The 11,721-nt window shown below is 35.1% G+C and overlaps 1 protein-coding gene across 1 annotated transcript; it reads left to right on the top strand.

The window, feature by feature from the left end:
* The first annotated feature begins 900 nt into the window (after positions 1–900).
* Positions 901–11,240, top strand: LOC136229006 (probable glucan 1,3-alpha-glucosidase). The gene is made up of 6 exons (XM_066017540.1): positions 901–2,597; positions 7,053–7,326; positions 7,420–7,555; positions 8,275–8,485; positions 8,596–8,802; positions 10,711–11,240. The coding sequence occupies exons 1-6, from the start codon at positions 1,008–1,010 to the stop codon at positions 11,071–11,073; spliced, it is 2,781 nt and encodes a 926-aa protein (XP_065873612.1). The 5' UTR covers positions 901–1,007; the 3' UTR covers positions 11,074–11,240.
* The last annotated feature ends 481 nt before the right edge of the window (positions 11,241–11,721 follow it).

Genomic DNA, 11,721 nt, shown 5'->3' with positions numbered 1-11,721 from the left:
CCAAACATTCACTTCGCAGGCTTCGCATATTAGCTTCGCAGACTTCGCATATTAGCTTCTCAGGCTTCGCAGACTTCGCATATATGCTAACCTCTGCGAAGTCAGACGGGAGGAAGACAACCGGACGTAAATATTGGGGGTATTATGGGAAAGTCACATTAAACAGTCTAGATATGTAGTAGGTTGAGTAAATAGGTTAAATATGTAAATGGGTCTTCCATTTGACCTAGTTTTATAATTTACCCTTATATAGAGCTAAAACTGATCTTGCGTGAAATTGTTAGGGTTAAATTGCATTATTTTATACCTTAAGACTATATCTATATTTTCACAATATGATTTACTTAAAAAAGAGGGTTAATATCAAATATATATCATGTGGTTTCATATTTTTACAGATCGGTATCTGTAGTTTTTTTTGTTACAAACGGAACCTTGTGGTTTGCAAATTTTTTAATTTTTGATTGACTTTGCTAAATTTGGCCGATAACGATATCAAAATGAAAATTTTCAAGAATTAAAGTTGTTTAGTATCATATTTACTATAAAACCACATTTTAAAATTTTCAAATCCATCATTTTAAGTTTTCTCTCTTTAAAACTAACTTTCTCTCTCGTAAAAAATAACATGGTCTTAAGCCTAAAAAATTGAAGAATTAAAGCTGCTTAAAATATTATTTAAATTTTTAAATTTTTTATTTTGAAGTCGTTATCGGACAAATTTGGCAAAGTTAACAAAAAAAAAAATTTTTACGAATCACATGGTTCGGTATGTAACAAAAAAAAAACTACATGTACTAATATATAATTATTTGAAATTACCCAAAAAAAATTTAGGGAAAAAAGCTCAAACTTGAAACGACAACCGTTTTATCAACCTCGAGTATACAATTCCTCACTCGTCTCGTCTGTCAGTGAAAATAGTGGTTGGTTAACAGAAAACAGTAGCCATTACAGAAACCAAGTTCTAGGGTTTTTCACTGAACTATGATCTCATTCTGATTCAAATGAAGTCCAATATGAGAATTCTCCATTTTCTTCTTTTCCTCATTTTTCTCAGCTCTCAAACAGTCATTTCTTGGAAAAAGGATGAGTTTCGAAATTGCAATCAAACCCCATTCTGCAAACGTGCTCGCTCACGCAAGCCTGGGGCAACTTCGCTGATCGCTCATGATGTTGTCATTTCCGATGGCGACCTAACCGCGAAGCTCCTTCCCCAAACCCCACCAGAATCAGATCAAGGTCAAGTAGACGAAGCCAAGCCATTACTTCTCACTCTCTCTATCTACCAAGATGGCATCATGCGTCTCAAAATTGATGAAGACCCGGTCCTTAACCCCCCTAAAAGGCGATTTCAAGTACCCGATGTGATCATTTCTGAATTCGAGAACAAGAAGCTCTGGCTTCAAAGAGTTTCAGTGGAAACTATCGACGGAGATGCTGAGCCCTCCTCTGTCGTTTACTTATCAGATGGCTACGAGGCTGTTCTTCGCCATAATCCGTTCGAGGTTTATGTCCGCGATAAAAATTCTATTCATCATCGCGTAGTCTCCTTGAATTCTCATCAACTGTTCGATTTTGAACAATTGAGGCATAAGAAAGAAGGTGATGATTGGGAGGAGAGATTTAGGGGTCATACAGACACTAGACCCTTTGGCCCCCAATCCATTAGCTTTGATGTGTCATTTTATGATGCCGACTTTGTGTCAGGGATACCAGAACACGCTTCTAGTCTAGCCTTGAAGCCTACCAGGGGTCCTGGAGTTGAGTTTTCTGAGCCTTACAGATTGTTTAGTTTGGATGTTTTTGAGTACTTACATGACTCACCTTTTGGCCTCTATGGGGCAATTCCCTTCATGATTGCTCATGGTAAGACTGGAAAAACCTCAGGATTCTTCTGGTTGAATGCAGCTGAAATGCAGATTGATGTACTAGGAGATGGATGGGATGCAGAATCTGGGATTTCTCTGCCTTCGGGGCAGAATAGAATTGATACATTTTGGATGAGTGAGGCAGGAGTTGTGGATACATTCTTCTTTGTCGGTCCTGGTCCAAAGGATGTTGTAAGCCAATATACGAGTGTCACTGGAAAGCCTTCAATGCCACAGCTTTTTTCAACTGCTTATCACCAATGTAGGTGGAATTACAGGGATGAGGAGGATGTTGAGAATGTGGACTCCAAATTTGATGAGCATGATATTCCTTATGATGTGTTGTGGCTTGATATTGAGCACACAGATGGTAAAAGGTATTTCACATGGGATCCTGTCTTGTTTCCACATCCAGAAGATATGCAAATGAAGTTGGCAGCCAAAGGGAGGCACATGGTTACTATTGTGGACCCTCATGTTAAGAGGGATGATTCTTTTAAGTTGCATAAGCAGGCCACAGAGAAAGGATACTATGTGAAGGATGCCAGTGGGAATGATTATGATGGGTGGTGCTGGCCTGGTTCATCTTCATACTTGGACATGTTAAATCCAGAGATCAGGTCATGGTGGGGTGATAAGTTTTCTTATAATGATTATGTTGGCTCAACACCTTCTTTGCATATATGGAATGATATGAATGAGCCCTCTGTGTTCAATGGCCCCGAGGTATGCTCCTTAGTTTTTGTTGCCTTTTTATTTTCTTCTCTCTGTTTTAATACTTCAATACTTTAAGACTAAAACTTAATTTTTCAACCCTAAGCAATCTGTATGAGTGATATCCATGTCGTTCTAGGGGATACAATTTGATTCTATGCTCACAATACTTGTAATCCTTCATTAGGTTATCAAATTAGCAGGAAGTGTGTACATTTCAAGCCATGAAGCTAACATTTGTGATGTAGGATTGTAGGGGGAAACTTTGAGTGGCTAGGAAGTTAAAAAATACGAGAAGAATCTGAAGAATGTCAACAGAGAAAGTAACACCAAAATAAATTCTTTATATGGTTGTATTAACCACCATTTAAGGGCATTCATCTTGGTGCTGCAGTCAACCTCTATATCAGGAAATTTCCAAGGCCCTGCTTAGTTTAGTTGGGTAGAAAACTGGTAGGAGTAGCTGATGACCAATAGTTATAACTCAATGATACTGAATTGAAAAACATGAAAAGCATGGATATATTTATTGACTCATCAATTCCTAAGCCTCTAGGGAATTGGACTTTAATCTAATTTATCCTTTAAGAATTTGGATTCCTAAAGAAAATTGAAAGAGCATAGTGTTTTTAGGGATGGAAGTGGCATGGATATTTTTGGGTACCCCCACTTTGACCCTATTGTTGGGATTACTTGAACTGATGGAGCGCCACATAATTCCAATTGGAATGGGTTGTGGCCACGATTCCAATTTCCAATTGGAATACTAGTAGCAACAAAAGACAAATCCTAATCCAAACTGGAAATTTTATTTATTTTCTCTCAAGATTTATTTTACATGTTTTTCTTTTCATTTTTGGTTCAGGACTATCTTAGCCTGTAAATACCATAAAGTTGTATTAGTTTTTCAGAGTTCGATAATTAGTTAATAAAATTCTCTTTAAATTTCCTCTCAAATCTCTTGGTTTTTGTGCAAGTGGTTGCTAGATTTGTTCCAGTGTTTGCTATTTGTTTTTGCTGGGTTTTTGAATAAACTCACACCGTGCACCTGCTATAATGAACCTTATATAATAAGGTTTGGGAAGGCGACGAGTCTTATAAAGTATCCCAGGACCAGTATGGGGATACCTCTTGGGGTACCCATTACTCGAATCCATGTATATAATAAAGTCTATTTAGATTTGTTTTACTAAATTAATTTTTAATTTTCTTTATTGTTAATTTGTGAAGTTTATTTTGATTTATTAAGTTTATTTAGATTTTTTATTGCTAGTAAAGTGATTTTCTGGTTTATTTATTTGTTAATTTGTAATGTTAACTTATTATTTATTTTTTTACATTTTTTAAACAGCAAATTTATATGAGCCTGGTTATGACTGGTAGCTTAAGTGAATATTTAAATGGGTTTTGGACTGGACAGGCACAATAAATTGAAATGGAGCACCCTCCATTGCCATTTCTAAGTGTCTTCTTAAACTAATGAGAACTGATAAGACTTTTCAAAATAAAATAGATTCCTAACCTTAAGGATATTTGGCACACTGTTCCAGCAATCGCAAACTGACAAATGTAAAGAGGTAATTAGAATAGGTGGTCACAAAAGTTTCGACAATGTCTTCAAAAGGTCACAAAAGTTTAATTTGTCTCAATAAAATCACTTAAGTTTGTTTTTGTGCCAATAAAATCACTTTGAACGTTTTTTAGTCATCTTTTCGCCGAAATTACTCACGTGGCATTCAACATCAAGTCAGCACTACCTGACATATTAAAAAAATGTAATTACACATTTTAATTGATAATCGATATGCAACGTAGGTTAATTTGTGGTTTAAATTTTAATTGACAACCCTTATTTATTTAGGTTAATTTATGGTTAAATGGTTTTTATCATGTCATATGACGTGAGACATGTGATTAGATGTCACGTAATCAACTCCGAAGAAAAAATGATTGAAAAATGTCCAAAGTGACTTTATTGGGACAAAAACAAACTTAAATGATTTTATTGAGACAAATTAAACTTTTGTGACCTTTTGAGGACATTCTCCAAACTTTTGTGACCATCGGTGCTAATTACCCCAAATGTAAACTATTATTAGTGGACTAGATTGTCCACATAAAGGGTGCATACCTATTACTTCAAGGTCTAGTTCACTTTAGAACTAGATATATCTTCTGCCTAATATTGACATATGTGCTTGAGCCGTAGAACTATGTTCGGTATGTCTTTTTCTGACTTAGTTGCCATTACACTTCCTCACCTGGCTATTTGCTGGAAGTTAAACCAGACCCATATAAGCACTAAACTTGCTGAGAATAGAACTGTCACATGATATGTAGGGCATTAGTAGTGAGTGATTAACATTTGACTTTAATTTGCAATGTTATTAAGGGCGGCCCGGTGCATTACGCGTCCCCGCTAAGCGAGGGTCCGGGGAGGGGTCCCACCACAAGGTTGTATTGGGGGCAAGCCTTCCCTTGCCAATTTTTTTGCCAATTTGCAATGTTATTATGGAACTAAAATGAATCATGGGGAAACGACTCTTATAATGCAGTGAGCGATATTTGCTGACATAAGAGGGTAACTGTCATCCTTAACATTTAACAACACACTATATTGATATTTCACTGTAGTTGTGCCTATGGGTGAATGAACAATGGAAGATGTTGTCATTGCTGCAATACTAAGTGGTTTTAATTGTCAAATAAGTTGTGAATACTTTTGGGATTTTAGGCGGCTGGTGTCTTTTGACTTGTATTTCTGGCTGATATATGTTTTGAAATTGCTTTGGTTCTGTATAAAAGGGATTTCAGCTGATACAAAATTCAGCTTACTTCATGGAGAACAATCTATTGACACCACGAAATTTCGTTTAAACCTACACATTGCATATGCTTTCTTTTGCTGTTCGTAACGTTTAGACACTTAAGTTTTTTCAGATGATGGACCTCATAATTTCCCTGTTCCTCTATTTTTCCTATCATCTCCTCCATCTTTTTTATGTTTTTAGCTAAATTTATGAAACCGATCTTGTTAAAATTCATATAAACAAGTTATCTAAACGGAAAAACGTCACAAGTTAAGGTATCTAATTGAACGAATAGATTAATTTGGAGTTCTATCACACTGATGGAATTATTTCACTTGTAAATGATTTTTCATTTGCAAATTTATTCCTTATTGGTAATTTTAGATCTATTTGAAATGAAATGGTTGAGTATTTGACATAATTTAGAAGTGAATTCAACATGCTATATAGTTGAATCTAAAAGTATTTCTTTAGGTTCCCCTTTTGCCCTTGAGGCATTTATTTACCATACAGGGGTAAAGGTCATTAATTAAAATTTGACTCATTATTATATTAATGTAAAAGAAATATCCCTGAAGACTATTGGTGTCAATTTCAAAGATGATTAAGAATGATGGGAGTAGAGCAGAGAGAAAAACAGATAACATAGGAAAGAGAGAGGAAATCATTTTTTGGGAGGTGAGAGGAGGGAGAAAGTGATTCTCAAATACAATATTGAAAAAGTTGTTCGTGGATTTCAAATGAACTTTCTGGGTAAGGTCCAGAAATAGAGGATATGCTCAAAATAATTATGTAGGAGTAAATTTTTTAGAGTAGCAAATTAAAGTTTGATGTCTTTCAAGTTTAATATTTGTAAGTTGAGTAACAAAGGGTAAAATTTACCCAGTGTAGTCTATAAGCCTTAAGAAATTTGGGAACTGGATCTGTCACTCTCTCTCCTTCATCTATGCATATGTACTAGTGGAATCTCCCCAGAGCTCTAGCTATATATGAATTGTCTACTAATCACAATTGATCGAATTTTTTTTGGAAATTTGAAGATTTCTTTTAGGATCTCATGATTGTACTAGGGGAACCTCACCAGAGCTCTAGCTGAATTTGGATCAACACAATTAATCAAAATCTTTTGAAATTTATGATTTCATCTAGAATCTCACTGAGTTTTACACTTAGTTTCATTAGATTTTCAGATAATGCTTATTAGTGTATTGTTTTCTGGGGAAACTTTAAGAAAATCTTCAGTTTGCAGTAGCATATGATCTATCTTTTTCTCCTTGTTTTTTTATATATATATATATATATTTTTCTGAATTCTAAATTAGCTCATTGTAATTGAAAAAATAAATTAATTTGGATTTTTAGTTTTTTTTTGAACAGAATGACAGTCTTATTTTTATGCATAACTAACTCATTATTCCTTTCTATTTTTTGATACCTATGAGTATAAGAAATCGGATAAAGCTAGGGGCTTAGAGTGTTAGTTAGTAATAATATTTATTTAGTATATTTGCGACTGTTGGTTTAATGAAAGGAAATGGCTGAAGTGGGACTCTCTTTTTGTTTACATTGATTTGTAACATGTACATTAAAATGTTTACATGTAATAGGATGAACTGTAAAGTTAAAATGAAATGGACTTCCTTTTCTATTTTACCAGGTTACAATGCCAAGAGATGCTTTGCATTATGGAGGTATAGAACACCGGGAATTGCATAATTCCTATGGTTACTACTTCCACATGGCAACATCAGATGGGCTTCTAAAGCGTGACGATGGGAAGAACAGGCCTTTTGTTTTGTCAAGAGCATTTTTTCCCGGCAGTCAAAGGTATGGAGCTGTTTGGACTGGGGATAACACAGCAGATTGGGATCAATTGAGGGTCTCAGTACCTATGGTTCTGACACTTGGACTTACTGGAATGACATTCTCTGGTGAGTATATTTTGTTTGTTTTGATGCTCAACTTTGTGTTCCTCCCTTTGTAGATTGTCTTAGTTGATAATTTGTTTCTGCACTTCCCTTTAGGTGCGGATGTTGGTGGATTCTTTGGGAATCCAGAACCTGAGTTACTTGTCCGCTGGTATCAACTTGGTGCTTACTATCCTTTCTTCAGAGCTCATGCACACCAGGATACCAAGAGAAGAGAACCTTGGCTGTTTGGGTATATTTACTCTACCTTTCAAGTTAGTATAGTTTGTTTGTATATTTTTTTATATCTTTTGAATAAGAGAATAAAGCACAAACTATATCACAGATTCTTTTGTTTATACTTTTGGTTTCTGTGGTTGCTTTCCCAATTCCTGCACTTCTATTATTACTGATGATACTTTTACTATTATTGTTATGAATACTATTTCTGTTGCTGCTGCTATTATCATCTCCATTTTTTTTTTGTCATAGTGAAAGTTGTTTTTTTGTTCTATTTTTTTATTGCTGAAGTCAGTATCTTTTAGGACATAGTTCGAATATGTGTTGTTTATTGTTGTCTTTGTGCTGAATTAATAAATCACTCTAGAACAGTTATGATTGGTTTAAAATCTTAAAAAAAATTTATGGTTGTGGATTAAGGTGCAAAAATAATTAATTTTATGATACCAAGTTGGGAATGTATTATGTCATTCCTTTTCCTTGGAATGTTAAGTTCACATTTTTAAGGTCCCTAACTAAATAAGGAATTGACAATATTTTGAATCTGTATGACATTAAAGAGCTGTCCAGTCTTGTAGTAAGTGTGCAACAAGTATGGATCATGTGGATGCTTAGGGAAAATGATTTGCAGTCAAATGTATTTGATCTTACCACTAATCACCTGGCCCGATGCGTTTTCTGATCTAAGCTTTGCTGACTGTTGGAAAATGAAATGTTCATGCATGATTGCAGGGAGCGAAATACTCAACTTATCAGAGAGGCTGTACATGTCCGCTACATGTTGCTCCCGTATTTCTACACATTATTTAGGGAAGCAAATGCTACTGGTGTTCCTCTTATGCGCCCTTTGTGGATGGAGTTCCCTTCTGATCAAGCTACTTTCAGCAACGATGAAGCTTTCATGGTTGGTAGTAGTCTGTTGGTACAAGGAATCTATACGGAGGTACTACTGAAACATTATGTGTTTTAATTCTCTATATTAATTTTGAGCATTTCTTCTTTGCATCGCTCCTTGATTTTGGCCTCACGAGTGACCTGATTAACCCTTACCAGCATGCTAAGCATGCATCCGTCTACTTGCCTGGGAAAGAGGTTTGGTATGACCTTAGAACCGGAACTGCATTTAAAGGAGGCAAAACCCACAAACTGGATGTTTCAGAGGAAAGTGTTCCTGCGTTCCAAAGGGCTGGAACTATTATACCAAGAAAAGATCGGTACCGTCGGAGTTCCACACAAATGGTCAATGATCCCTATACCCTGGTATGTAATTGACATCCTATATTTCTAGCCACATACTTCTCTCAATTTCTTATTACAACTAGATTTTGCTTTATATATATGCATGTGTATATATACATATATATATATATATATATATATAAAATTTTAGATTGTTGTCTTAATATAAAGTTCTGTTCTTAGAGGTATAACATCAATTATATTATTTGACACTTCCACATGTTATGTTCTTTCTCTTTATGTGTACTTAATGTTTGCAAGGAATTAAAACTGTGCTGCAAGATTTTGTTTTAATTCAGCACACCGATTGTCAAGGGTAGGTTCATAATCAAAAGCCAAAAATGAAAAACTAAGGATTGAAACTGATCCAATTACTTGCTTGATTATTTTATTTTAGTTTTGAAATATTGTTTAGTTTCTCAGAGCAGTGTTCTGAGTTTGTAATTTAACTACCGTATTTGAGTTGGCAACTAACTAATTTTAACTTGGGTTAGGCAGCATTTCTGAGCCTTCAGTTTGGTACTAGGTTTTAAAATATGGTCCTTGACAAAGCAAACCTGTCTAGGCGCTTCGTATAGCTCCAGTTCGCCCCAGTATTTCTCAAATTATGCAATTTTCATATTATAGATTATGACAGTAGTCGTAATCATAGTTTAAAAAGGCGATCGCCTCTGTCGCCTCAGGCGAGAGGCGACAGAGGCGATCACCCCATCGCCTTCCAGAATGGAAGGCGACTTACCTTCAAGAGGCGATCGCCTCACCCTCTCGGGCGAGCGGCGGTCTGAGGCGAGAGGCGATCACCTCTTGCAGGTGAGGCGTTCAGTCAGCCTTTTCTTTAAAAAAAACCCTAATTTATATTAAAACCAAAAAGACAACAGAACAGCCCGATAAAATTAAAGAGACAAACACAGACACCCCCTAAAAACTCCAACGGCTCTCTCTTCTTCTCCTCCACCACCGAGTTTCTGCTTCCCACAGCTTCCTCCTAGAATTTTATCTGACTTGTGATTGTAACTTGAGCAGACAAATTAGGTTCTAAGGTGTTTCTATACAATCACGTAAACCTTTTTGGAAAACCTTATTGGAGGAGAAACTGGGGTTATAAAATAAAGATTTTTGGACAACCTTATTGGAGGAGAAACTGGGGTTATAAAATAAAGATGGGTTAAGATAACATGCAGCTGCATAAAGAGGACTATGGAACTCCTCTTGCCAAACATGATCAATAATCTTCAAGTACGTTAGGTAGATGCTTGATATTATGCTATTTTGATTTAAGAATTAACACTTTATTATTAAACTTCAAGTTATTTTGGTTTACAAGTTTAGAAATTAAACTATCCTTAAGTACTACTAGTTTTTATTGAGTTAATTTAATTTTATTTGATTTTCTAATTTTTTGTCGCCTCACGTGCGAGAGGCCGTCGCCTCGCCTCTCGCCTCGCCTCAAGGCGATATTTTACCATTGTTGCCTTGACTCGCCTTTCGCTTTTTAAAACTATGGTCGTAATAGGCTTGGTGCCTATGGTTTCTGCTGTAATTTCGCTGATTTTACATAGCACAAAGTGAAAAAAGAAGCAAAAATCCCATTGTGTTTTCACCATGAATGTAGTTATTTTTTTTTTTGTTACGATACTTTACACCATTACCAAAAAAAGGAAATTTAGCTAACAGTGTTAGTTGATGTTGACATGGCAATGATGACTTATTGAAGTGCCATGTTGGACTTGATAAAGTGTCAATTATCAAGTCAGCAAATTTTTGACTTGTTTTTGGTAACAGTGTAAAGTACAATTTCCCTTTTTATGCATACATAAAAAAAAAAGTATAAAAAACCACATGAATCATTTTGTACTTTCCCTTTCTATATGTTGAGCGTTTTTTATTTTTGTGAGAAATGATTGGTTGTACTTGTGTTTGTCCGAGTAGGTAATTGCTCTAAACAGTTCTCAAGTAGCTGAAGGTGAGCTGTATGTTGATGATGGTGAAAGTTTCGAATTTTTGGAAGGGGCATACATCCATCGGCGATTCATATTCTCAAATGGGAAGCTTACATCCATAAATTTGAATGTTAAATCCCACCAGTTGTTTTCAAAATGTGTGATTGAAAGGATTATATTATTGGGATACTCTCCGGGGCCAAAGAGTGCTGTTATTGAACCAGGAAAGCAGAAAGTTGAAATTGAACTTGGGTCACTTAGACCTCAAGGTTTTGGAAACGGAGCTTCTTTTGTAACCATAAGGAAGCCTATGGTTCGAATTACCGATGATTGGACAATAAAAATTTTGTGAAAACTTTTGATTCTCAATTGATAGAATGTTGTAGTCAACTAACTGCAAAGATGTGACTTAAATTTCATAAATGAGTATTCTTGACCCTTTTTTGTATAATTTATATTTATGGATTGCTTAAGAAAGAGAAGAGGTAAAGGTCATTTGCCTATATATTATATTTAGAATGCTCAGGGTCTAAATATTTTATTTCTATAGACCACGGGGTAAAGTGATTTTTTTTACTTTAACAGTCTATGTTTTTGTTTATCAACGCTATTGCGTCAACTATGAATGGACAAAAAAAATTTAGAATACTTGTAGTGTGGTGATTTTCAAAAATATATAGTTTACACGGGGATTTTAAAAAATAATTAAAAATACTTAGTTTAAGATATATGTAGGTTTATATTTGTAGATTCATTATAACACATTTTATTAAACTAGAAACTTTCATTGTTAACTTTTTCGAAATATCCCTATTTTGTTCAAATCACCAACTGCTGCGATATTTTGTGCTAAGCAACCACGGAGCAATATTTATGCGATTTTTTGATGTATTTTTGCATCAAATTCAATGGCAAAGGTCGGAAAGAAGGTAAGTTTCAATCTCCTTGCATCTAATAACATGAAATCGCAGCAGGGTTTACAGTTTAAGGTTTAGAGTTT

Source organism: Euphorbia lathyris, chromosome 5, assembly GCF_963576675.1.
Source record: "Euphorbia lathyris chromosome 5, ddEupLath1.1, whole genome shotgun sequence".
In the NCBI taxonomy this organism is placed as follows: domain Eukaryota; kingdom Viridiplantae; phylum Streptophyta; class Magnoliopsida; order Malpighiales; family Euphorbiaceae; genus Euphorbia; species Euphorbia lathyris.
The sequence above is the reverse complement of the archived record's forward strand: the minus strand, read 5'-3'. Positions and strand labels throughout refer to the sequence as shown.

Coding starts and splice junctions, on each gene's coding strand:
- LOC136229006 (XM_066017540.1), top strand. CDS start 1,008: ATGAAGTCCAATATGAGAATTCTCCATTTTCTTCTTTTCCTCATTTTT. Junction 7,556..8,274: donor AGAGAACCTTGGCTGTTTGG/GTATATTTACTC, acceptor GCATGATTGCAG/GGAGCGAAATACTCAACTTA. Junction 8,486..8,595: donor TACAAGGAATCTATACGGAG/GTACTACTGAAA, acceptor AACCCTTACCAG/CATGCTAAGCATGCATCCGT.